General features: G+C 37.6%; 1 protein-coding gene and 1 pseudogene across 2 annotated transcripts in view; both read right to left on the reverse strand.

The window, feature by feature from the left end:
- Window positions 1-26,885, reverse strand: part of ARHGEF38 (Rho guanine nucleotide exchange factor 38) — a 128,910-nt gene that overhangs the window by 35,797 nt on the left and 66,228 nt on the right. For both annotated transcript variants that reach the window (XM_072623060.1, XM_072623061.1), the window contains exon 5: window positions 17,282-17,299. In XM_072623060.1, the coding sequence (XP_072479161.1) occupies window positions 17,282-17,299 (18 nt within the window). The remainder of the gene's footprint in view (window positions 1-17,281; window positions 17,300-26,885) is intronic.
- On the reverse strand, window positions 816-16,442 carry LOC140513926 (E3 SUMO-protein ligase KIAA1586-like; annotated as a pseudogene).

A 26,885-nucleotide genomic window follows, 5' to 3' on the forward strand; every position in this document is an offset into this window, starting at 1 on the left:
CCACTGAACTAACTGCCCCCCAGCCACCTATACACAGCTAGTAAGCAGAAGAGCCAGCCTTAGGTCTGACCCCCTCTTCTCATCCCCCAACCCTGCCAAGCTCTTTCAGCTACACAGCGGAACCTGGTCATCATTGAAAAGAGCTGGTCTGAGTCAAGAAGACCTAGCCTAAGTCTTACTTCTGATGTATGTTGATTATGTGTGTGACCCTAAGCAAGTCACCCCAGATAACTCTCTTAAGACTAAGTTGGGAGAAAAGATGCTAAACTGTCCTAGTACAAGGAGGTCAGACATTTAAACTCCTTTCACTCCACAGCTTTCCTCTACACCACTCAGAAGACCTAGGCTCTAATCAGTCACTCCAAGGCTCTTTCCTAATGATCAAGTGAGGATGATAATATCCACACTATTTATCCAATAAGGTTGCTATGAGAAAATCATTTTGTTAACCTTTGACCAGCATATAAATGCTAGTTACTCATTATAATTGGCAAGTTTCAAAATTTTCAGTCCAAATTAGGTTCATTGGTTAACCATGGCCCCAAAACTAATAAGTTTTCTAACAGCTGAGTAAATCCATGTCACAAAGTGATTTTCCTTAATAACTAAGAAAAAAATCACATTTCACAGAGGTGCTTTTGTGATTAGGCAAATTGGCAACACTTCTGAGAGGGAGAACAGGTCCCCAAAGCAGGGGACATAATGTTTAAGAGGTTTAACTAGAGGCCCCACAGAGCTTTACAATGAAAGTGACCCAGTTCTTGAGTTAATATAATTATTATCACCATTATCACTAATCTTTGCTATCCTGACAGCTATTCAATGCCCTCCTGTCTTGGAGGGTCATCGAGCTCCCAGTTGATAGGCCTCCTCATGACTACAAAATAAAGCAAAGACATAAGTTTAAGCTGACATAAATTCTAGACTCTTCTATCAGAAGCCTCTGCAAAGGCTTCTTCCAAAGGGGGATCCAAGCCAGTCAGGAATGAAGGACCTCACACAGTGCAGTCCAAAATTTGTTGTTTGTCCTTCACTCTCAAAGAGCACCATGACATCAGGGAGGTGATGCCATGGCACGCAAGTGAATTGGATTTAAGTGAGGGAGGACTGTGCAAAGTCACCAGCCTCACTTTCTCTAGAGTATCAAAATGCAATCTCTACAGGAAGGCCAACTCTGATACTATTTGTGTGGTCTAATCTCCCTGGATTTATAGACCGTGATCTGTAAAATAAGAAAGAATGTAATTTTTAGTGTCCCTAATAACTCCATATTGGCCTCTTCCTTCTTAAATATTCCTTGAACCCTTTGTCTGATCTTTCCACTGTCCTCATTCATCGCTCACCTTGCATTATACGTATCTGGGAACACTCTGATCCCCCTCAACCTCCAATTAGAATGCAATCTTTTGAAGATAGGGCTTTAGCAAAAAAAAAAAAAAAAAAAATTGTCTTTGTATCCCAAGCATCTTATACAGTGCCTGAAACATAGTAAGCATTTTTAAATTGTTGAATTGAAATTGAGTTGATCAGGTCCTTACAAGCTGTAAAATTCTAAGAAGCAAGGGGTGTGTGTGTATGAAACTGCAAACTGTTAAGACAATTATCTTAATAAACCAGATAGCTCATGTAAAAGAACAGTCAGACATAAATTTAAAATTGTAGGTTGAAATCAATATATAAAAAGTCTTAAGCCTAGTATAGTATATTGGAATGAGGTATAATTTTGAACAAGACAAATTATTACTAACTAGGACTTCTTAGCCTACTTCTTGGTAGTTTTAGAATCGAGAAATTCTAAAAAAGAAATATCCTGAACTTATGCCTGAGTTCAGCACTTATCATAGTCTCTAGAACTTAACAAAATGCCTGTGGATCTGAGAAGTGAGCACGGTGATGTAATGAGTAGGGAATCATTTTATATTAATGATCACAATACAACTAAATTCATTGTTTTAGAAAGTGAGATTCAAACCAAAAGAGACTTCATTCATTCATTCATTCATTAACAACTTATTAAATACCACAGTGTCTGAAGCTGTAACTGAAGCACTGGGAAAGATAATTGAGAGTTCCTGCTCTTTTGGAGTATGTAATCCTACAGAAGTGATGTGATACATACACTAATATGTAATAGAATATAAACTTCTCAAAGGCAAGAATTGTTTTTTTCTTGGGTTTGCTTATATAGTAATTAATGGAGGACCAGAATAAGGCTCAGCACAAGCTACAATAACAGAGGCACAGTTACTGTGGGAAATCAGAGGGTATCAATTCCAATCCTTTCTTTTTATAAGTGAGAAAAGAGAAACCCCAAGAGGTTTGACAACTTGAAGGTCACAGGTAATTAGTGACAGAGTGGGGATCTGAACCCTGATACTCTGACTTTACATTCAGCACAACCTTCCACCATGCCAGACTATCATGACAATTCAGAAAGAGGATAGGTCATCATAAAGTTCCTTGATTTTAACAAATTAAAATATAAAGAATGTAGGCATTTTAAAAAAAGTGGTAAGAAGTCATAATAAATATGTTGCCCTAAGGAAACTTGGAAATTGTTTTCAAAGCACTTCTTGGAAGGCCAGGAAAAATGTAGGCCACAGATTCACAAACAAAACAAATACTTGGGAAATGTATGTATATATGAGGGAGGGGAAACCATCAAAACGCTTTCTAAGAAATTTATAGTCTCATAACACAGTGTTTAAAATTTTTTTGCACAGCACATTCTGATTTGTATTATTATTAATAATAATACTATTGCTTTTAATAACAATAATAACAATAGCTCCCACTTATATAATGTTTTAAGGTTCACAAAGTACTGTACAAACATTATCTCACTTGATTCTCCCATCCCTGGGAGGTAGGTGCTATTATTATCCCCATTATACAGTTGAGGAAACTGAAGCAGATGGAGGCTATGAATTTCCTAGTCACACAGCTAGCAAGCATCTGAGCAGGATTTGAACTCAGGTCTTCCTGACTACAGATCCAACATTTATAGTTATTTGCATATGCTATACATGTACATATGTGTGTGCATACATTTATGTGTGTCTCATACAAGACTGAGTTCCTTGAGGTCAGGGACTGTTTTATTTTATTCTTGCATTTCTAGCACCTAGGACAGTTCCAAGCAGGTTTGTTGACTAAATAAATTAGTAAACAATTAATAAAAATTTTAACAGCTCTTAAAAATGGAAATTACCAAATCAAAGGGAATTGGGAAGTTTCCAAAATGTTGCCAGTGAGGTAAACTCTAGAAATTTTACTAAAAAATGAATCCGATGTATAAAGTACATCAGAACTGAATTTTGTATATCAACTAAATAAACAGATGCTTTAAGTGTCCAGAAGATTTAGATTACTTTCAATGATTGTGAAATATATGGATGGTATATTATGTGGAAGATACCATGCTAAAAAGAAAAGGATAAATTGTCTCTGACGTCATGGTGGAAATACAAATGCCCACAAATAAGTACACACGTATAAATTAGGGAGGCAGAGAGCACTAAGGGTTCTCTGGGGATGACCAGAAGAGGGATGAAAAAAGAATTCCAAGAATGTGTCATAGGAGAGAAGCCTTGAGCATATCTAATGACTCTAAGAGGTAGATGTAAAGAAGGACATAGGTTAGAGGCATTTGGGGTCCAGAAGGTGGAGTCAGATGGCCTGGGTTTTGAATACTGACATAAGAGGACCAGATTTCAAATTCTGTCTTTGACACTACTTATATGACCTTGGACAAGTCACTTAACTTCCTTGGGCCTTTGTTTCCTCATCCATCAAATGAAGGACTTTGAATAGATGTCTTTTGAGTTCACTCCCAGCCCTCAACCCATGAGCCTGCAGTCCTATGCCTAATACCTATGGTACCTTAAAACAAGTGACTTAATCTTTTACAGCACTGGCTTCCTTATCTTTAAAAAATGATGTAGTTTGGATTAGATGACCCACCAAGGCTCTTTCCAGGTCTAAATGTAGTATCCTGAAATCCTAAAGTTAAGGAAACAGTGAGTGGGCCAGTTTGACCCTTCAATCAAGAGGGATTTCTTTTAATAGGAGACAAATCAGGATCATTGACTTAAATCAGAAAAACCTGATTAACAGAATGAAAATAATTAGAATTCCTTCTAAATTCTGCTTTTAACCACCACTGAATGTTAGTTTATTTAGCCTTGGAGAGTGTCTCTGAAAATATAACCAAGGAAAATAGTTTCATTTCCATCTTGGTAATATGCAAGATTAGTGTTTTCTACATACACAAAACAAACAAAGATAGGCATGTTGAAGAATTCTTTCAGATCTTTTTTGGAGGTCTACACCCCAAAGTCCTATCTGTCAAGACTAAAAATAAATTTATAACCTCTCAGTACTCCTGGACCTTAGTATTCCTTCCTTTTCTTACCCCTCCTCTGAGTCAAAGACATATTTTCTCTTTTTTGTGCTTCTTAAAGTAGAAAGGACAATTCTAAATTATTATTGTTTCCCTTAAAAGCTTCACAAATGCAAATATGTTCAAAAACTCTCTCCTCAACAGAAAACTGCCTGAGTGACTTTTCTCCCTTGATTTGCACTTTGGCCAGCTGTGAAAGTGATAAGCAGCCACTCTCTCCTAATATCTGCCTGATGCAGTAGAGCAATCTGTCAAGAAAGATAGAGGATTTGTTATAAGATAATGACACCCTAGGGCACTCTATGCCACAAAGTTCAACTCATCTAATTCCACTCCCTAAGATTAACTCCTGATAACCATGCCTCCCATATTAGTCATGTTTTTCAGATAGCCCTCTTCAGAGGGAGCTGGTGGCCAACTGACAAATGTCAGGATCATGTAACACAAAAGGATGGGGAAGAGTCCCCAAGGTTGGGCTGCATATCAAGGCTGGTAATTAATCTAACATTCTCTCCCCTCTTACCCACATCTTCCTCAGAATTTAGCAAGCATTTCATAGCCCCAAGTAGCTACAATAATCTTATTACATACAAATCATTATTGACACTGCCAAGTCAAGTAAACACCACTGAATCCAGCCTCTCCCCGCCCGCCCCCCCATCCTCCCCAGCTTACTGGGAAAGAACTTCACAACAAATATAATAAAATAAATACGTGCTGAAAAATATAGCATTAAAACAATGTGAGAATTAGGATAGAAAGCACAGGAAGAGGAGAGGAAGGAAAAAACGAAAGAGAATGAAAGGAGGAAGAGAAGGAAGAAAAAGAAAGCAAGGAGGAGAAGGAGGAGAAGGAGAAGAGAGAAGAGGAAAGAAGGAAAGAAGGGAGGGAGGGAGGAAGGGAGGAAGGAAGGGAGGAAAGAAGGAAGGAAGGAAAGGAGGGAGGAAAGAAGGAAGGAAGGAAAGAAGGAAGAGAGGGAGGGAGGAAAGAAGGAAGGAGGGAAGGAAGGAATTTTCATGCTGCTTTTCTTTTTATAGTGCATAACTCCAGGAGAAAAAGAAATGAGTCTGGACTATGTTGACTGATTTTCCTGAACTTTATTCCCACATGTATCATAATTTTAATGTTACCAAGATAATTTTTTAATGTGAGCATCTTTCCTGAAAGATATTTGAAATGAATGAACTGTATGATATCAAGGAATAAGCACTTGGACTTGGTATCAGATCTGGGTGCAAGCCTTGCCTCTAGCACTTTATTAGCTATGTGATTGTGGCAAGTCAATTTATCCCTCTGAGCTTCAGTCCTTCCATCTACAAAATGGGGTCATTCAAGTCAATAAGCGTTAAATAAATGCCTGCCATGTGTTAAACACTATACTAGGCATTGTGCTAGGTGATGGAGTTGCAAAGTAAAAATTAAGCAATCCCTGTCTTGGAAGACTTCATATTCCATTTGGGGGAAAACAATATGTAAACCACACAAGAGAATTTCATTGAGGTGGAGGGGGCAGGGGGAGGACACAAGTCTAATATGAAGGGAAGTTTTCTAATAATAGAACAGAGATTCCAGAGGACACAGTGAAAGAGTAAAGAATGGTTGGATAACTACTTCACAAAGCTGTTGAGAAGAAAGGATTTTCTAAATTTTAATGTGATTTTTATCTAAATGTGATCTATTTTTTGTTGTTGTTCAGTTGTTTTAGTCACATCCAACTCTTTGTGATCCCATTTGGGATTTTCTTGACAAAGATCCTGAAATGGTTTGCCATTTCCTTTTCCAGCTCATTTTACAGATGAGGAAACTGAGGCAAATAGGGTTAAGGCCCAGGGTCACACAGATATTATCTGAGGCCAGATCTGAACTCAGGAAGAAGAGTCTTCCTGACTCTAGGTCCAGCACTTCATCCACTGCTCCACTCAGCTGCTCCTAAATATGAACTATTACTATTATGTTTTTTAGATCTCTTAGTAAGAAAAACTACTCTATTGACTGCACCTTAGAGTTTTAGAAAATTCCTTGGGACATTGAGAGGTTAAGCAATCTCCCTAGACACACAACCCGTACATATCTAAGGTGGGATTCCTGGCTCCAAGATTAGCTCTCTATCCATTACCTATTATCACCAAGCTGCCCCGTAAACTAAAGAAAGAAATGACAGCAGCCGCCACACAATAGAAACATGTTTTATCCCAATTTGTCACTACTATATTATGCTTTGATTTTTTTATCCTGATGAACAATGAAAAGTATGATTATAGAATCTTAATGTAGGTTCAGAAATGGAGGTACAAGAGGTATTTGGATGTAGGATTTTAAAGTCTTCTCTGGAAAGAAACGATTCTGTTTGGGAGCAAGGTACCTCTTGGTTGTTCTCCATGCTTGGGATGGACTCTTCTCACCTGCACTTCCTAGAATCTTTCAAGTTTTCATTAAGTTTCAGCTTCTACTTGAAACTTTTCCTTCTCTCATCAGCTCCTAGTGCCTACTTTCCTTTAAACATCTTGCCTCCATTTTGCACATATTCTAAAGAAACACTTCAAAGTAGAAGTCATCTCCTTCTATAGGATGTAACCACATTAAGGAAGGAGCCATTTCATTTTTCTCTCTGGGTATCCTCAGTGCCCAGCACAGGACCTGTCACATTAGGAGGCACAAGTACAATACACATTTAACCAAACCCCTTGCCCTTCATAAAAATCCCTTCCCCTACAAATGCCTTCCCAGAGACTAAAATTTGTGACGTCAGAACTAAATCCTATGAACTTAAAAAAAAAGACTCCTCTTCCTCCTATCTTTTCCACCCAGCGTCCCTTTTCTTGTCCCTTTTACTGATGTGGCAAGAACTGCCTCACTGAGGTTTTAGAAGGTTGAATGAATGAATAATTTATATGATATAATCTATGTAATCACATATTATAATATAAATATGTAATATAATAATCTTCCAAGGTGAATAATCTAGATGTTCTACTGCTCTCGGTTTTAGTTTGAGTTGGAAAACTGTTTCAGAGGACTATTTTAAACTCAGTGCTCACATCCTTGGAGGTAGGACACACTCAAATAACCATATGGCTTTTAGAACTGTTCCGGATGCCTAGTAATCCCAGCGCTGTAGGGTAAAGTAATAAACTTTTCCCAAAGCCTTCCTTTATAGCAGGCTTTGAACTTTCAGAACTTCTCAGTTAACTACTTTTTAAATTTACTTTTTTAATTTATGGAATAAAACAAACATTGCCATAGCATAGTATAATTTTTTTTAAAAAAGAGATGCTTGTATATGAAATGGCAAATCTATTATGTGTAATTTGCTATTCTTTTTAAATATGTAATAAACCTATCATGTAAATTTTGTCCTTTTTTTCCTTTCCCCTCTTGCCCTAGAGATGGCTATCATCAGACACAAATACATACATAATACATATGTACATACACACATATATGTGTGTGTATGTATATACACAATACATATATAATTATTCTATACATCCTTCTATCAGTTTTTTCTCTGAATGCAGATAGCATCTTCCATCATATGTCCTTTGTAGTTAATTTGGGTATTTATAATAGTCCAACTGATTTATTTGCTCAAAGGTATTCTTGATACAACATTGCTAATACTGTATACAGTGTTCTCTAGGTTCTGCTCATTTTGCTCCTCATTTTATTCATGTTTTTCTAACACCATCGAGCTCATCATTTCTTATAGCACATATTCCATGACAATCATACACCACAACTTGTTCAGCCATTCCCCAATTGATAGGCATTCCCTCAATTTCCAGTTCTTTGAACTGCAAAGGGAGCTGCTATAAATACTTTAGAAGATATAGGTTATTTTCCTTTCTCCCTAATTATCTTTGGAAATAAACCCATTAGTGGTATTGCTGGGTCAACTATCTATTTTTCATCAGCATCTCTGCTTGACTTCAACTCCACCGAACATCATGCCACCTTGTGCCCTACTCCTTTTTTACATGCAGTCTTCCCCATTAGATTTTAAGCTCCTTGAGGGCAAGGATTATGTTTCACTGCATAATCATACAGATTTTATGTCAAATTTTTTGTTGCAAAAAAGTGGGGTGTGACCATTATTTGAAGCTTTAAAACAAAACTTTTTGCCAGTTTTACTTAAAAATCATTTTTACTAAACTGTCTTTGGTACAAGATTAGTATGCACAGAATATTGGTGAATATACATTAAAATTGAATACTGACGATGTGGGTGCTCTCAGAATTCTAGGCTCACAAGGCACAAGAGATAGATGTATATCTAGATGGCACTGGTGAACAGATTGCTGCTCTTTTTACCTTTTAAGTGATAAGATGAACAGATTTATACCATGTGACAATTACGTGATGAAAGGTTATAAACCAATTTTTGAACTAAAAAAAACCACACAAAGTGAGACGATTCTACAGTAAAATACAGTATCTTTCTTTTTCTTATTTGTATCCCCAGCATTTAGCACAGTGCCTGACACACAGTAGATGCTTAATAAATATTTATTGAATTAAATTTAATTCAATCAAAATGGTGACAGAGGCCAATCAGACTAGTCTTGGTTTAATTTATTACAGTCTTGCTCATTTTGTTGGACTTTTAGATGCCACAAGCGAGCATGATGAAACTCTTTATAACCAACAATAAACTTTCATTTCCAACTAACCTTGCCTGTAAGTATGTTTAGGTTAGTCAAAGGTATAGTTAAATAGTCCTCATGGCTTGTGACTCCACTATGATTCTTTCCAAATGCCTCATCTTCTAGTGGAAGTAGCTTGGATTCTTGGAGGCTACCCCAAACAAGTGTGAGATCTGGCAAATCCTCCTGATGTGGAGAGCCTTTGAATATAGAACTGGTTTTGGGCTCTATGTGTGTTGTTTGAGGATGTGCCAAGAACCAACTTGAAACCTGCAAAGATTTTAGAAAGAATTTTAAGTCATCTGGCAAAGGAGAGAAATCCAGAAAGAGGCATAACTCCCCTCTCAAATCCCTGTTGTCTCACATTATATGGTTGTGCTGTGTTTGTCATTCATTTTCAAAGAGGACCATGAAGTCAGGGAGATGATGACATCACTTGTAGTTGACTTTGATTTGAGTGAGGTGCAAGGTCATCAACCTCACTTTCTCCTCCTGAGCCATCTGGGTCCAGTGGCCAGATATTTATCAGAATGACTAGAGATGGCCCAGGATTCAGTGGGAGACCCTGACCATTTTAGGCTAAGGTCTTTCCAGGTTCTCACTTTGAGTGAGGCAACACCCATTCAGTGAATAGTGAGTTTAAAAAGTGAGTCAAGGGATGACCCCTTTAATAAGGAAAACAATCATAATATATAGAGTCCAAAGAAGGGCATTAGGACAAGCAGCTAGGTGGCCGAAAGTTAGGCAGTTTCCACAAAAGGACAATTTCCATTTAAGGTTGCTTGAGATGTAGATCAGTAGGTAAGTACAAACATTTAATAAAACTTGTGCAAAGTCAAAAGACAAGCGTTTTGGGTGGACCTAGGACAAGACCTGAGTGGGATCTAAGTAGTCCTTACATAGGTCTCCAACTTACTTGGAAGGTTTCTGAGGTCAGCATGATCTACGGTTTCAGGTTAGATAATTTTCTAGCCTCAGAAAATTAGGTGAATAAGAAACAATCAAGTATTTTCCTCACTGATGAGGTTGATTAAGTTGGAGAGGCTCAATGCCAGCTTAGAAACAGAGCAAGAGCCTATTTTTATTAAAACTACAGTATCTCCAAAAGCTTATCTGTTAGGTTGTAGAAGTGTGGTGGGAATACCACAGAGACAAGACTGCCGATCCTTGAAGCATTGAAGAGTGGACCAGTGAATTCTTACCTCCTTATTTCAATTGTTTATAATATGTAATGAATTTATGCTTTTTTATTATTATGGAATCATAAGAAGTAGGTATTAGAAAAGTTCTTAAGGACCATTTAGCTCATTACCTCACCTAGATTTATTTCATGAATTTCTAATATTCCTGTCAAAAAATAATATGCATTGTAAAAACAGCCTTGACTATGAATGTTTGTGTCAGGGAAAAAGGGAAGATTAGGCTGGAAGGAGCTCATTTGGGTTGTAAATGTGGTAGAAGAGGAAAGAGGAAGTGTGCCCAAGTACTTTGCTATTAGGGCCCTCAAATTTCAGCAACGTTCTGGTCATTCTGCCTTACTTGAAGTTCTAATTACATCTAGTTACCTGTAAGTTCCATGATCATGTATTTTAGCTAAATTTTCCCTTGCTCCTAGCACCTAGCACAATGCTCTGCATGTGGTAAATGTTTGTTGAATCATTGTGGAATAAGCTAATAAACCATCATTATGAGAACGATGTCTTTTTTTTCTCAAAACCAGCTATTTTCCTCTAAGTAGGAGGTAATTGGCTAAAATTACGGGGAACTAGAGTTAGACAATAATTTCTTTCTGTCTCTCTGTCTCCATCTCTCCTTTCAGGATGACTAAACATTGAAATATGTGACCAAAAAAGTTTATAATTTTCATTAATGGAACTTTTTAGCAATACAGTAGACAGTTTGAGTGACTTAAGCATGACTTAAAGGAAGGTTACTGTACCAGGTGCCCTTCCCAGGTCAACCGATCAATCAACAGATAGTTATTAAGCACCTACATTTCTCCAGGCACTGTATTAGGTTCTGGGGATACAAAGACAAAATGAAACCCTAAATTAAGCCCTCAAGGAGCTTAAAATCTATTCCTCAGAATTGTATGTATGTATACATGTATGCGTATTTAGTTGTACATATAATATGTTGTGTATATATACACATACATATGCATGTGCATGTATGCATTGTACATACATACATATCTATATGCATGTATATATGTGTGCACACCCCCCCAAATAAGTACAAGATAACTGGTGGAGGGAGGAAGGTATTAGTAAGTTGGGTGATTGGGACAGGCTAGATAAAAAGGGAAGTTTCTGCTGAGTTTTGAAGAAAATAAGAACTTCTAAGTGAATGAATGAAGCATTTTATTAAGTGCTTATACAATGTACAAAATGCTAAGTGCTATGAATGCAAGTAGAAAAGTAAGACAATTCCTGTTCTCAAGGAGCTCACATTCTAACGGGATATTATGCATGATGTCAACTATAAATCATATGCAAAGGGTCCAAGGTCTTTAGGATGCATCAGCTCAGCAGACAGTAATGCATCTTCTTTATTATCATTTCTAGTGAAAAAATAGTATTTGTTTCTGATATTGGACCATTTGACAGTGCCAAGGACTTTGGCAATAAGAACTTTCTTTTCTGGGTCTTCAGCAGATGTGGCTGTAACAGCTGTATGCCAGTTGCCAGACTGCTTCTCAGGAGGATGGCTGTAACTACTATGATGGAAGCTTTGCTATTCCCAAGACCCTTGTGTTCACAGTCTAAGGGAAGATGGTGGTCAAAGTGGTCATGGTGGTTTGTTTCACCTGGTACATGCTACCTCCCATCTCTCCCTCAGGCGACCCTGAGTGTGGGAGCTGTTTGGTGGTTGTGGCTGATCTCTCCTCCACAGAAACTACCTGACTCTCTGGATAAAGGGTATGAGGGCAGGGCTACTGGTCTGGGGAATGATGCCACTGCCAAGACTCATGTGCCAATCTACCTGTGGAGGCAGCTAGTCAGCATTTGATGATGGTGATGGGGCCCCTTCTCCACAAAATTTATTCCCCTCAACATTAGCTGGAAGGAGGTCTTATGGTTTGGGGGATGCTTCTATATTCTCATGGCTTTTGAGTTCAGGGTCCTGGATTGTCTCCCTCAATGTCAGAGTGGAGATAGTGATCAAGGTGCTGGTGGTGCTGGTTTGACTTGTCTGGCACTTGCTTCCTCCCATCTTTCCCTTGGGGAGTCCAATTGTTTCACCTAGGCTGGCTCGCCTACTCTGTAACATCCTGAGATGAAAAGGTAAGTGCATTCCTTGTCATGCAAGAGCTGGCCAGGCATATTTGTATAGCATTAAAATTCTTAGTAGACATTTTTGGAGTTGGAAAAATTTCAAGAACTCTTTCTTCATCTGTTTTAAAAACAATTTTTAAAAAAAAAAATCACTGAGAAAATTTTCCATTACCATCAGTAAGGGACTTTAGAAAAGCCTTTTTTTTTTTTTTGGCTTCAAGTTTGTCAAATGTATTTCTGACGGCCGAATTTAAAAGCCTCAGCTGCTGAAGAGCCTCATGATTACACACAGTGCCTGGCATTTTTCACTCAGCCTTTTCATAGCCAAGCAAGAGGCAATAGAGCAGCATGTGTGCCTCCTGACAAAGAAGAGTGAAGAAGGAGAAAAATGATGCCTAGAAAATGAAGCCAGGATTTCTCATCTAGCTACATGCTTAAAGTTCTTCAATCCTCTTTCAATTCTTAGGGAATAGGGGAAGTACATACAACCTTATTGGCTTTCTACACCATCTCCCCTCTCCTCCCTCCCCGCCCCCCTTTATAGGCTTTACCAAATTGCCAGAAGGATCCATGGCACAAATAATGGTAAGAATCTCTGAGAATAGTGTACTGGACCCAGTGATGGTGTTTAACAACCAACTCTCTGCCCGCCCCCCCCCCAAAGTATGCATCTATACATAAAGATGTATATATGTACATAAGTTTATTTAAATGACTGACAAAGGATGTTTAACACACAGCTTACGAATAATAGTACAATATGCAATATTCTTTATTATAAACTCTATATACTCAATATTTTTGTTGATTTTTGCTACTTTTGTATCCAGTAGCTAATGTATGATTGCAATTAAACCATAATTTGACACTGGAGTTACAGCCCAATCCATCGTCTTTTCCCAGTAAATCTATAATCATTAAATCTCATATGTGATCTAGTGTTAAATTATTTCTTAGCCTCATGAAAATTATATTCATCAAACTGAAAACTCTTTCAGCAACAGTAGTATCTTTTTTAGCTTTCTGAATAGTTGCAGGGGTTTGGAGTATTGTTTAACTCTATGTTATTATCTACAAAATCCTGGAAATTGCTCAAATCAATTCCTTGTTTTAAAATCTCACTTAAATAAATACATTTTTCACCAGCTACCCATGGTAAAGTTAGTTCTTTATAAGACCAAGTAGATGGTTCTAATAACTCAAGATTATTAAAAAATGTTCTCATCCTTGTTTCCATACAATAAAGGATATCAGTTCATGTGTTGAATTAAATTTTCTAGCAACATATTCCTAGGCAGAGCATTATATTTATTATTTTCAATAAATGCAATATGTTTAAAATTATCTGACTTAATCAAATCTTCAACTTGAGATTCATGCTTTCCAGTACTAATCTTTAAATTTTCCAAAGCTCTTAGGGTGAGTTTGATTAATTTTTGTTCTTTATGAATGTTAGTTGATCTTGCAGTTGAAAGAAATGAAAATTCTTCAAGAACGTCAATCCTTAAAGTAAGGTCTTGCAAGAAATTAATGTTAGCTAATCTCTTTGTAAGACTAGAATAGGAAGAATGAGAAAATGCATACATAATACAGGATATATGTGTCCCACAGCTGGAGCAGCTGATAAACTATATGCTTCCCCTCTCAGTTCCAGTACTCGACCAATTTTAGTCATTTCATCTTCAAGTTCTTTAGCTACAATATCTTGGTTTGATTTTTATTAAAGTCATGTTAAAGAAAATAAATTTTATCTAGAAACACTTTTAAATAATTAATTTGTTTTATTTCCTATACCGAATCTTCAAATGATAATCACAATCAGTGATTGAAATGGTGCCAACTGTGATTTTGGGAGATTTTTCTAACAAAAGTTTTTGACAACTTCATAGCTACTCCAGACTTTCTTCCCAGCATTGCATTAGCAACATCAGAACAAATGCAATTGTTTGCTTTTAATATTCTTTATTAAAGCCATGATTCTTTAGAGTAGAGAATATGTTGAAAATGCATTGCTGTGGTTGAAAAAAAATTCTTTTAGAGCAACAAGCTTTATTACCAGTGATGGAAATGATTGAACTGTGTCCTGGATATTTTTAATAACTGGCTTGCAAAATTCCTGAAAATTTAACAATTAGCTCTTGAAAGCCAACATGAGCCGGCTCTCGGGCACCACTGACTGGGGTGAATCTAATAAGATTAAATGTAAAAAGAGTCTTATAATTTGGTTCAAAAATTAACTTCACAAGCTCAAAATGGAAGAGGTATGGAATTTTTCTTCAAAAGATCTGGTGTTCTAGTGATCTTCTAAGCATAGCATTAGTCTGTATTGGGTGTATAATAGTCAAAAAAGTGGCGCTATTTCATGCTTTATTGAGAGGTATAATTCCCAGCAGCAAAGAGCTGATAGTCCCAATGCACTCTGCCCTGGTCAGAACATATCAGGAGTATTGTGTTCATTTTTGGAAGGTGTCCAGGGAAATGGACTTGAATCAGGATGGTGTAGGACTCTGAATCTATAACATATGAAGATCTATTGAAGGAAGTAGGAATGTTTAGCTGAGAAGGAGAGAGTTAGTGGGGAGAGAAAAATATTTGAAGGGTTGTCACATGGAAGAAGACCTGGACTTTTTCTATTTAGTGCCAGAGGGCAGAACTCAGAGCTACCAGTGGAAGTTGGAAAGAGGCTAATTGAAGCTTGATGGGGTGAGGGTGTTAATCTGCTAAGGGTTAGAGCTATCCTAAAGCAGAACAGCCTGCCTCAGAGGTTAATGGGTCCCCCTTCCCTGCAGGTCTTCAAGCAGAAACTGGATGACCACTTGTTGGGTATATTATATAGGGAACTCTTTGGGGGGGGCATGAGTTAGTAGATGGTCACTGAAGTATCTTCCAGTTCTTGAATTTTATGGTTCTCTATAGATCTTGAAGTCAATTACAATGCCTGAAATCCCACTCATTGATTATTCCACACAACTTGTACTTATTTAGATCTGCTTTGCTCCTGAGATGAACAGCCTAGAGTCATGCTATCTTTATGAGGGTGGAGAGAAGGGTGAGGGCAGGCTATTAAGAAGAGCAGTCAGAGATGCCAAAGAAAGACATCACTATTTAGCTGAAGGAGAGTTCTAGCCTCCCAATGTTTAATTTCTGACCCATGCTGACACCTTGTTTTTTTTTTTTTAAATATTGTCCTATGATCCTGAACTTCAGGGTCTGAGTTGGAATTTGAATGTAGGTCTCCTCAAGCTTCAAGTCATGAACATTTAGTACTTCTTACACTGCATTTATACTTTAAAATAAGTATTTATACTTTAAAATTTATAGAGCAGTACACAAATATCTCACTTGATACTCACAGCAAAATAAAAAGGAGCTATTTTTATTTCCATTTGAGAGATAACAAAGCTGAGGCACACAGAAGTTAAATTGCTTGCCCAGGGACATAGGTAGGAAGTGTCTGAGGCTGGATTTCATTCCAGATTTCCCATTGACTCCAGATCCAGTTCTCTATCTACTGTACCACCTGACCTCACAGACAGGTCTTCCTGACTGCCGACCTGGCACTCTATCCACTGTGCCACCCAGCTGCCCGTTGGTATCAGAAGACTTTGATTCGAATCTAGGCTCTGTTACCGTTAGCTGTGGACACGTCACCTAAGAGCACAGATTTAGGACTTGATGGGGTCACTTATTCAATAGACATTTATTAAATGTCTACTTTGTAACTTGTCCACAGTCACATAGCTGTAAAGTATTTAAAGCAGAATTTGAACTCAGGTCTTCCTGACTCCAAACCCAACTACATACCTGCCAGTTTTAAAATATCATGCCCCCTGAAGGAAATGAAGAAAACCTCAGGTATTAAAAAACAATACTAACAACAGAAACTTGACCCAGGGCCTAATATTTCCACTTTAAATGTCAATGATTCTGTTAGCCCAGCTATTAAAGGTCTGAAAATGATCACTCAAATAAAGTTTGACAAATTTGATTATATTCATCTTTTCAATGTCTTTTTCTGTAAAGAGATAGCTAAGGGCATGTCTTTGTGTAAGGTGCCAGGGCTGCCTTTTTCACACTGACATCCTGTTCCAATGTTAGTCCTAATTTTGTCATTGCCATGAGCCATATCCAACTAAAAACATGGAGAAGCAGAGGTTTAAGGTAACCCATAGGGAATTGTTTCTCCCATGTCTGGCACTATAAAGTCTTCTAGAACAATGAACCGTTGCCTGGAGATTTCCAAAACCAATATTATTTTTTGGAGAGTATGTTTTTGAACTTGATCCCTAAATCTTTATAAAGTGAGCAAAGGATAAGCTTCTCAGGAACTATAAATTTGTGCTTAAGTTCTTCATAGAATAGGATAGTTTAAAAATAATAGCTCACTTTAAGATTTATCTCCTTAAAGTTTACAAAGCACTTTCCAGGTGTTATCTCATGTGATCCTCATAACAATTTTGGGACATAAGTGCTATTATTATTCCCATTTTAGAACTGAAGAAACTGAGGCAAGGAGAGGTTAAGTGACTGGTTCAGGGTCATGCAACTAGTTAAGCAGCTAACACAGGATTTGAACCCACATTTTCCTGGCTCTAAGTTCAGCACTCTTGTCAACTGCCTTTATTATATTTATAACAAAGTGGCACAAATTTGCATTTTAAATATTACAAATATAAAATTTAATATTATAAATTGACTATATTAATTTTGAAATAAGTAATAATTTTTAAATGGTAAGGTAGATCATTTCAGGCAAAATTAGAAACTAAATGACAATGGAGATCATTTATGAATAATATCCAGGGAAATGGAAATCTCATACTCATTTATGAAAACAATGCTATGCTTTCTAATACATGTAAATTCAGAAAATGAAAATGATAACTTGGCAAAATTTATTAATATATTTTCTTATAAGAATGGATCATTTGTAAATTAAAAAAATCCAAAGTACTTACTCTTCCAAGTATATTTTCCTATAAAAGAAAAGAAAAGAAAAGAAACATTAGTTCACATAAAATTAAAGGAAAGGGAAGTCACAAATAATTCTGATAATATTCATTTTGAAAAGGCATATGGTATAATGGTATATAAAATGAAGCAAGATAATTAATAACCCTGATTTACTGGGTAATGTGTTATCTGTCTTAACACTTCAGGTCTGAAATAAATATAAAACAAAACTTCATTAATTCACACTTTAATAAATTAATTTTTTAAAAATAAATTGGAGACAGGTTGAAGTCTTCATCAATACTATGAACGTAGAGGATTTTTCCAAAAAAAACCACCCCAAACTGTGGCATAAAAATCGCAAAGACAATATTTAATTTTCTGCAGGGTTGGAACTTGAAATGCTTTAGCAACTTTGTATTTACATTCAAATTACTTACATGCTTTTTAAATCAACGTTTTAAGCTCATCAGAATACTTTCCCCAAACCCTTTATTTGATAATGCTTACTTAGCTTAATGTGATTTTTTTTTTTTTTTTTACTTTAAGTGAATAAAACAGCATTTCTTTTAAAACACACTTTACCTTAAGCTTTTCACTAATTAATCTAACAAATCTACTTTCCAGTTGGGGCTACTGATGCAGTTCTACTTTCATATATTTTATTATGCAAGGTCTTTAATAGTATCACACAGCATTCACTGGATTAGATAGAAGGATTCAAAGGCGCTAGTCTAGGCTATGTCCCCAAGCCTATCTAAGCATCAAGGAGCTACGCTCTTATGATTTTATCAGAGACAATCTAGTTTTCACGTACCTGATATATCTAGTCCAGCCTACAGAATTGCAACACCTAGTTTAAGCAAATTAATTAATTAAGGTGTTTAATTAATTAAACACCTAGTTTAAGCAAATTCTGTCATTAACAATTGCCCAATTTGGCTTCTATTGAGATGATACTTTTTTCAGGGAAGTAAAGAAACAGTAATAGTAGATTGGATTTGTTTCTGTTTATTTTGTTTTTTTCCTTGTTTCTTTCTTGTCTTTTTTCCTTCCTTTTGTTTTTCTTTCTCCTCCCTTCTGTCATTCCTCCCTCCCTTACTTTCTTCTTCCTTCCCTTCCTCCGTCCCTTCCTTCCTTCCCTCCTTCCTTCCTTCCCTCCTTCCTTCCTTCCTTCCTTCCCTCCTTCCTTCCTTCCTTCCTTCCTTCCTTCCTTCCTTCCTTCCTTCCTTCCTTCCTTCCTTCCTTCCTTTCATCCTTCCTTCTTTCCTTCCTTCCATCCTTCCTTCTTTCCTTCCTTCCATCCTTCCTTCCTTCCTTCCTTCTTTCCTTCCTTCCTTCCTTCCTTCCTTCCTTCCTTCCTTCCTTCCTTCCTTCCTTCCTTCCTTTCATCCTTCCTTCCTTCCCTCCTCCTTCCTTTTTCCTTCTCTTTCCTTTTCCTTCTATCCATTTCCTTCTTTCCTTTTCCTTCCTCCTTCCTTTTCCTTCTCTCCTTTCTCCTTCTTTGCTTCCTCTTCTTTCCTTCCCTTTCCTTCCTTTTTCTTTCTTTTGATTTCCTTCCTTCTCCTTTCTTCTTTCCCCTTCTTTCTTCCCTTTTCATCCCTTCTTTTTCTTTCCTTCCATTTCCTTTCTTCCCTATAGAAATAAGAATTTCCTTGTTAGTCCCTCTCTCACACCCCCAGTTTTCCCACTCTTTCTTTCTATTTGCTAAAGACTCTTCATGGACTGCATATAGAACAAGGGGGTGAACGGGGTATTCACTGAGAAATAAAGGACTAAACCCATTTCAGAGTGTGAATGAAAAGGCAGTTCCTTTTACTCTCCAAAAAGAAAGAAAAGTATCTCCCTATTTGTACTTCAGGCATTTTAGAGAGATATTGATGTAAAAATGAAACTTTATTATCAATAAAATATGAAAAATTTCTTACATGAGATACCAGAAGATTTGTCTGAAGCAGAAGCTACAGTGAATGAAGTAATAGCATTGGCACAGTAATGCCTTCATTTTTTTCCCCTGATCTTATGTTTTAGAAAAAGTTACAGTTAGAGCTAAAACTTGTTCGAACAACCAGAGCCAGGGGAAAATGTTGGAGGGAGATGGAGTATGGAATTTGGACAAAGTTGTTCTATCCATTTTTTTGTTTTTTGCGTTAAGGGAATTAAATAAAACTTTTATCACCATGAGCATTTAAAAAAATCTTCAGCATGTCTCATAGCTGACCAATGTTTTATGAGCAATACTTTCTTGAGGATAATTATTTGCTCTTATTTGAGAATATGGAAAGGGGAATGAAAACAATACTGGACAGGGACTTTAAATATTGGCTGGTGCAGTAAAAACTTCTCTAGATTGTCAGCTACATTAATGAATACAGTGTGGGACAGGCACGGTGAAATGTACTTAGTTCCCAACTCCTTATTATAAACTACCTTTCCACTGTGAGGGAAAAGATGCATTAAAAATATGACTGTAGCAAAAGTGTCTGGAAGATGGAGACAGGAAAAGCATTTCCTCGGAAGAACTGGTGATGAAGAGTGTATGGGCAGTGATGTAGCTAAAAAAAAAAAAAAAAAAAAACCATAGGTAGGAGCTTACTTCATGATTTTCAAAAGAATCTTTAATTTTAAAAAACTTCTTGAATGCAGAAGCAGCCTCAATGGTTTAAAAAAAACCCTCAACTCTAAGTAATGGGGATTGAGCCCCATTCCATCAAATTCTAGGCACCCTCTCTTTCCTCCTATAACTGAGCAGTCTTTTTCTTCATATCTCCCCAAATTTTGTCCTGTCAAGCTTCAAACTCGGATTATTCCCACCTTCTCCTGTCTTCACTACTACTCAAATACTGCTAAATGAAACTGGAGAAAATCAAAATCATGCTGCCTGGGTCCAAAAAAAATTTATACTTAATTATCTCAACTAGGTCCTTACTGCGACCAGTTGATTCTTTCAGATTTCCTTAGTTAATTCCTTCAAAACTGGCCTCACATACTTATTAGCTGTGTGACTCTGGGCAAGTCACAGTTTCCTCATGTGTAAAATGAGCTAGAGAGGAAAATGGCAAACTACTCTAGCGTCTTTGCAAGAAAACCCCAAATAGAGTCATAAAGAGTCAGATATGACTGATAACTACTGAACAACAAAAACAACAATTTAATTTCTTCTCCCACTCTCCTCAGTGGTTTTTCCAATCCTTTATTAACAAATGTCCCATGGCCTCCTTTCCCTCTACACTCTCAACTAAGAGCCTTGCTTTGTATTTCACTGAAAAAAAAAGACTATTCGCCTTTATATGCTCAAGTGTATTGAATGACTTCTTAGTTTAGCATTCATGAACTACACACACACACACACACACACACAAAATTGGTTCCCTTTGTAAGTCTATGCATTTTGTTTTATGTGAAATATTCTGAAAAGGGGTCCATAGGCTTTCTCAGATTGCCAAAGGGATGCATGACACACAATAAAGTTAAGAATCTCCTCTCTTGAGAAATTTTCCACAGTATCCTTAAGCCCAACATGACAAGAGAGACCCTGAAGAAAGTGAAAAGTAGACTATCTGATAGACCCTAATCATAATTTAGCTTCCTATGCCCGTTCCCATTATTATCTGGGAAACCACATTTGTGTTAGACAAGGGACTAAGGGAGTCACAGTGTAAAAAAAAGACCAAGAATAGAGCTGAGTTTTTGGAAGAGAGCTGGTTCTTGGGTAATAATGGCCAGCTTCTGGAAGCTAAAGGAGATTGTAGAGACTGTAGCTACAAGAATTATGAGCAGAGAAGGGACAATGAAAAGGACAGGCTAGGTGTTAACAGAGACTTCACCAACTGCATGGCACTCAGAAAAGTTGCCAGAAGCATGAGAAGCAGAACAAGATGGCAAAAGAGATTTGTTATGGGTGTATCTGCTGAAAACAAATTGAGTTGAGCATTACAGGAAAAGTTGTTGTTGTCGTTGTGTTTGTCCTTGGTTCTCGAAGACGACCATGACATCAGGATGATGACTTGACTTGCAGTTGATTTTGATTTGAGTGAAGGAGGGCTGTGCAAGGGCACCAACCTCACTTTTTTCTCCTGAGCCATCTGGATTCTGTAGCCTGATATTGATCAGGACTACTGGAGGTGGCCCAGGATGCAATGGGAGACTCTGGCCCTTTCATTTTCACTTTGAGTGAGGTACACCCATTCAATGAATAGGTTTCTTTAAGTTACTCTAAGGATGCCCCTTTAATTACAAAAAAAATCAAACTGGGAGGGGAAGACCCTCAGGGTTCCTGGGTCGAAGAGAAACAACCAAAAAATGTAATAACTAAATAGCAAGAAAAGTAGCCCACTTAGAAAACCAGAGGGAACAGTGATGTTCCTGCTACTAGAATCCTATTCAAATTCATATTATAAATGAAGGACTGAGTGAAGAAAGGGGACATGAACTGGTAGGTATTATTATTTTACTGGGTTTCCAATATTATTCCTATTTCTTTCCTTTGACTTTTAAATAAACATGTTCATGTTTTAAGTCTGGTGAGTCATTGTGCTTGTAAGGGAAATAGGTAAATACAGTAGTCTCCTATTCCCAAGGCTTTTGGGTACTAAAATTCTAATATTATCTGTATGGTTAGGAAGGCAGAGAACTGAGAAATTCCCTCAAGGTATACTTGGGCCTCATATGACAAGAGAGAGCTTTAGCAAAATAAAAGGAGATAGCTGATAGAGATTCTGACAGTGATTTAACTTCCTATCCCCTTTCTATTTTGCCATAGAGAGACCGGAAGCATATAGTTAATTAATCCTTAAAAAGCTGACTAACTTGATCTTCAACAGGTAAAGTAACTTCTGTGAAAAGCATTGTTGAATTAGTTGAAGCTTCTAGTTAGTTCACATCTGGCCTCAGACACTTATTACCTATGTGACCTTGGAGAAGTTACTTAACATCTGTCTGCCTCAGTTTCCTCATCTGTAAACTGAGCTGGAGAAGAAAATGGCAAAGCATTCCTATATCTCTGCCAAGAAAACCCCTCAAAAGAGGTCATTAAGAGTAAGACATGACTGCAAAATGACTGAACAAAACTCAGGGTTGCTGTGACTATCAAATGAGAAAATATTTGTACAGAACTTAGCAGAGTGCTTCACGCATGCTGAATAAAGGTTTGTTCCCTTTCCCTTCCTTATATCTGCATTCAATACAGTGGCTGCCCTTCCCTGTATCTGCATTCAGTACAGTGGCTGCTGGGTTGTTTTCTTGAGGATTTCTTCTTCTTCCCACACCGTACAGGGGGCAGCTTGGGAAAAACCTAAACTCATGAAAAGAATTTATTTTGCCCAGTACTGGGACTCAAATGTTCTGGAAAATCAGTCACTGAGAATTGCATGTTTGAATTCTTCCCTAAAGTTTCTGGGTACTTTGAAATCATTTTTATAGGAGCATAGATTTGGAGCTGGATGCATAGGTGTGCATAGATTATGGGTTAGGTGTGTTTGGGTATGTGGGTATACTCTCGTGTGGGCATTATCATTAGTCCTTCACCTTCCTTCAAGAGAATAGAAAATCTTCTAAGTTTCTCTGAAGGGGGATAGTCAATTGTAATGCTCTCCCCAGGTTGTGCTGATCTGTCTAGATTTTGGATTTATTTATAATTGGAAGGGACCTTTCAGGTCAAGTCTAACCCCCTTCATTTTATAGATGAGGGAACTGTGGCCTAAGGAAATCAAATGACTTGCCCAAGGTCACACAGTAAGTATTTGAGGTAGTATTCAACCCCAAGTCTTCTTGATTCCAAATTCAAAGTTTAGGTAGGAGATAGACATAGTAACTTTTATATTTTAATTTTTGAGACTGAATCTCCTATCTTACTTGGCCTATAAGTCCAGTGGCCACACAGACTCTCATCTCAGTGTTGATCAGTATGAAAGTTTTAACTGACCTTGGGCAATTCACCCTTTCTGATTTAGCCTGGTGGTCCTTAGATCCCCTGAATTCTGCACACTGGTAGCAGACTTAATAATAACAAACATTTATAGAATGCTTGCTGTATACCAATTACTGGGCTAAATGTTTTACAAATTTTAGCTCATTTAATCCTCACAAAAACCCTAGGAAGTATGTCCTATTATTATCCCTATTTTGCAGACAAGGAAACCAAGGCAAATAGAGCCTAACTGACTTGCCAAGGGACAAAGAGTTAGTAAGTGTCTGAGGCCAGATTTGAACTCAGTTCTTCCAGACTCAGGTCTTCAACTATGACACCTGGTTTCCCCTAGCTGTCCACTTAAAATGGATACCTGATCTTAGCCCTACTGCAGGTCAGAGCTCCTGAACTCAATGGTCTACCACCTGTCTCCCCCAGGCACAGGAGTGAGTGACTCTTAAGGTGTGTATTCTCTTCCTACCCACTCTTCCAACACAGAGGACAATAAGAAAGCCCCAAGATTAACAGGAAAAGACAAAGCACAAAAAGTCCCAGTTATCTACATTTTAGGGTATAATTACAGGCTCATACATTGAGAACTGGATGGATACTTAGAGGCCATTGAGTCCAACCTTATTATTTTACAGATGAGGAAACTACAGTCCAGGGAGCAATTTGCCTAAAGATATTAAGTGATAGAACATGGATTTGAACTCAGCCCCTCTAACTCCAAATAAATATGCTTTCTACTGTCCCAGTAAACGTTATAATTCTTAAAAAATAGAAAGTCTCCCAAGAACTCATAGACTGAATACGGACTACATTATGAGCCAGCTCCAAAGTCAAAGGAATGTCGGTAGGTGGTGCAGTGGGAAGTATGCAGGGCCTAGAGTCAGGAAGACACATCTTCCTGAGTTCAAATCTGACCTCAGGCACTTGCTAACTGTGTGACTGTGGGCAAGTCTCTTAACCCTATTGCCTCGGTTTTCTCATTTGTAAAATGAGCTGGAGAAGAAAATGGCAAACTACTCCAGTATCTTTGTCAAGAAAACCCCAGATGGGGTCACAAAGAGTCAGATATGACTGAACATGACTGAACAATAAAAAATGTTACCCATTTATTAAGTTAACATATGCTTCCTTAGTCAGTGTTTTTGAACTTTTTACCTATTTGTGTTTAGTTTTCCCAAGGAGATTATCAGTTCCTTAAAAGCAGAGGCCATATCTTATATATCTTTAAATTCCTATCATTACTATGCTTTAAGGATAGGATATGCTGAAGAAATACTTGATTGATTGGAATGGAGCCTGGATTTCTTGAAAATCCAGTACTCAACTCCTTCATGCATATCATTTTAATTCATGTTGTTTTACCAATCTTGGTGCAGTGCTGAAAAACTAAGGCTGGACCTAGCACTGATTAGAACTTGGCAGTAGTGACCTCCTTTATTTAGCTATTAGGAAAAGCCAGAAGGATATAATAGCTGTGGCTCATTAGATGGCAAGAGAAACCATCCCCTTGGGCTATACCAGGCTTGTTGCTTCCCATAAACCTGTAAAACCAGTTTCTCAGCACTCAAGAGTTCAGCTTGATCAAGGTCAGTGTTTGTAATGACAAAAGGGACCCTGCACTCAGCCTTTGGACAGCCCAGTATCATTCATCAAGAGCTCTATTTTCATGAAAAGAATGCTTTGGGGAAATAGCTTTCTTGCAAGTTGCTTTGTTTTGAAAACATTTTCCTTCCCAATAAATTTTTTTCCCTAATCCTGCAGATGTAGAATGTCCACTTCCCACATTAGAAATCATTCCTTCAAATCAGAAATGATGATAGCTAGACATCTGAGATTCTTGGCAATATTTAGAGTAATTATTTCATGCCCTCTGAAAATTACCTGAAAAGTAATTAGGTCTGAAATGTGATCTCCAGTGACTCACACAGACTCAAGGAAGTCTTAGGGTTAACAAAAGCTTTTGACTGCCACTGAGGTCAAGATACTGGACTGTGCTGTCTGATGTTCCATTCTGGCAGGAAAGGTTTCTCTTCAGAGTCAAACGAGCTGGTTTATATACCCAGCTGAGCTATTCTCTTTTTTATCTGCCCCCCTCCTCCAAATAAAAGTCCTTGCAGGCAACTGGGTGTATTACCCTGGACAACTCATGTAACATCTATCTGTCTCAGTTTCTTCATCTGTAAAATGAAGGTAATAATGACACCTACCTCCCAGGGTTGTTATAAGGGTAAAATGAAAGAATATTTTAAAACTATTTAGCAGTTTCTGGCATGCAGCAGGAGTTTAATAAATGTTTGATCTCTTCCCCCATTTCTAGGTCTACCCTAGAAATACAAATAGATAGTAGACTAGCTATCCCATTTATAGTCTAAAAATGGAGTAGGTAGTCTACTCTCTTAACTAGCCTGCAGCTATAATGGCCAGCAGGTTACAGGTTGCCAGTTACCCTGTTCACTTTGAGAATTTCCTCTCTTAGAGTAAGTGATTAATGAAAGGGTGGTGAAAAGGAGTAATTATCTTATACAAATGATATGCAACCAGAAGAACTAACACAGAGGAATTAGATGAGGGAGGAGGGCTGGTAGTTCTGGAACCCTACTCTTATAGGGAATAGGTGGAAGAGGGAATAATACATATATAGGAGGGTATAAAGGTCTTCTAAATTCAGAAAGAAATAAAAAGCTAAGGGGATAGGGAGGGGAGGGATTGTTAAAGGGAACCCTACTCACATCAGATATGGGTGAAAGAGAGAACAATATGTACATTTAGAAGGGAAATCTTCTAAATTTGTAAGTAAATAAGAGAGTGAGGGAATAAGATAAGGGAAGTGGTATAGAAGGCGTCGATTAATGGGAATGGGATAAAGAGGGAACAACATATATATTTGGAAGGCTATAAAAGTCTTCTAAATTCAGATAGTGTGTGTGTGTTCATCCATTACCAAAGAGGACCACGCCATCAGAGAAATAATGACATGACTTGCGCTTGACTTTGTTTTGAGTGAGAGAGGGCTGTGCAGGTCACCAGCTTCACTTCTCCTCCAGAGCCATCTGAATCCAGTGACCAGATATTCATCAGGATATTCATCAGACCCAGGATGAGGCAATTGGGATTAAGCGACTTGCCCAAGGTCACACAGCTAGTGAGTCTGAGGTGAGATTTGAACTCAGGTCCTCCTGATTCCTGCACTGGTGCTCTATCCACTGTACCAGCTAGCTGCCCCAAATTCAGACAGAAACAAGAGGGCAAGGGGAAAGGGTGGGAAGGAGAGGATAAAAGAGGGATCCTTGAAGTGGGGTAGGTTAAGTAATAGGAGAGTAAGGTAATGGGAAGAGGTGAAGTTGAGGAGTCAGGAGGGGCAAGAAATAAGAGATACACACAAACATAAAATAAAGATCAGGAGTAATATTTATTAGCAAAAAAAAAAAAAAGAAAGGGTAGTAATCATGGTCTCAGAGGAAGTTAAAGCTGAAGTAGATTTAATCAAAAAAAAATAGGGAAACTATACTATATGTCAGCAGTATTAATATTGTTTTAGACTATTTAAAAAGAAAGTATAAGGTGGAAATATTGCTGTGCCGTGGGAAATGAGTTGGCGGACTTAGAAAAATGTATCTTCATAGAAACAAAATACAAGGCTCAGATTCAATCCAGCTCAGACTCTGTCTAGCTGGGATTCTATCTGGCCT

Source organism: Notamacropus eugenii, chromosome 7, assembly GCF_028372415.1.
Source record: "Notamacropus eugenii isolate mMacEug1 chromosome 7, mMacEug1.pri_v2, whole genome shotgun sequence".
Lineage (NCBI taxonomy): Eukaryota > Metazoa > Chordata > Mammalia > Diprotodontia > Macropodidae > Notamacropus > Notamacropus eugenii.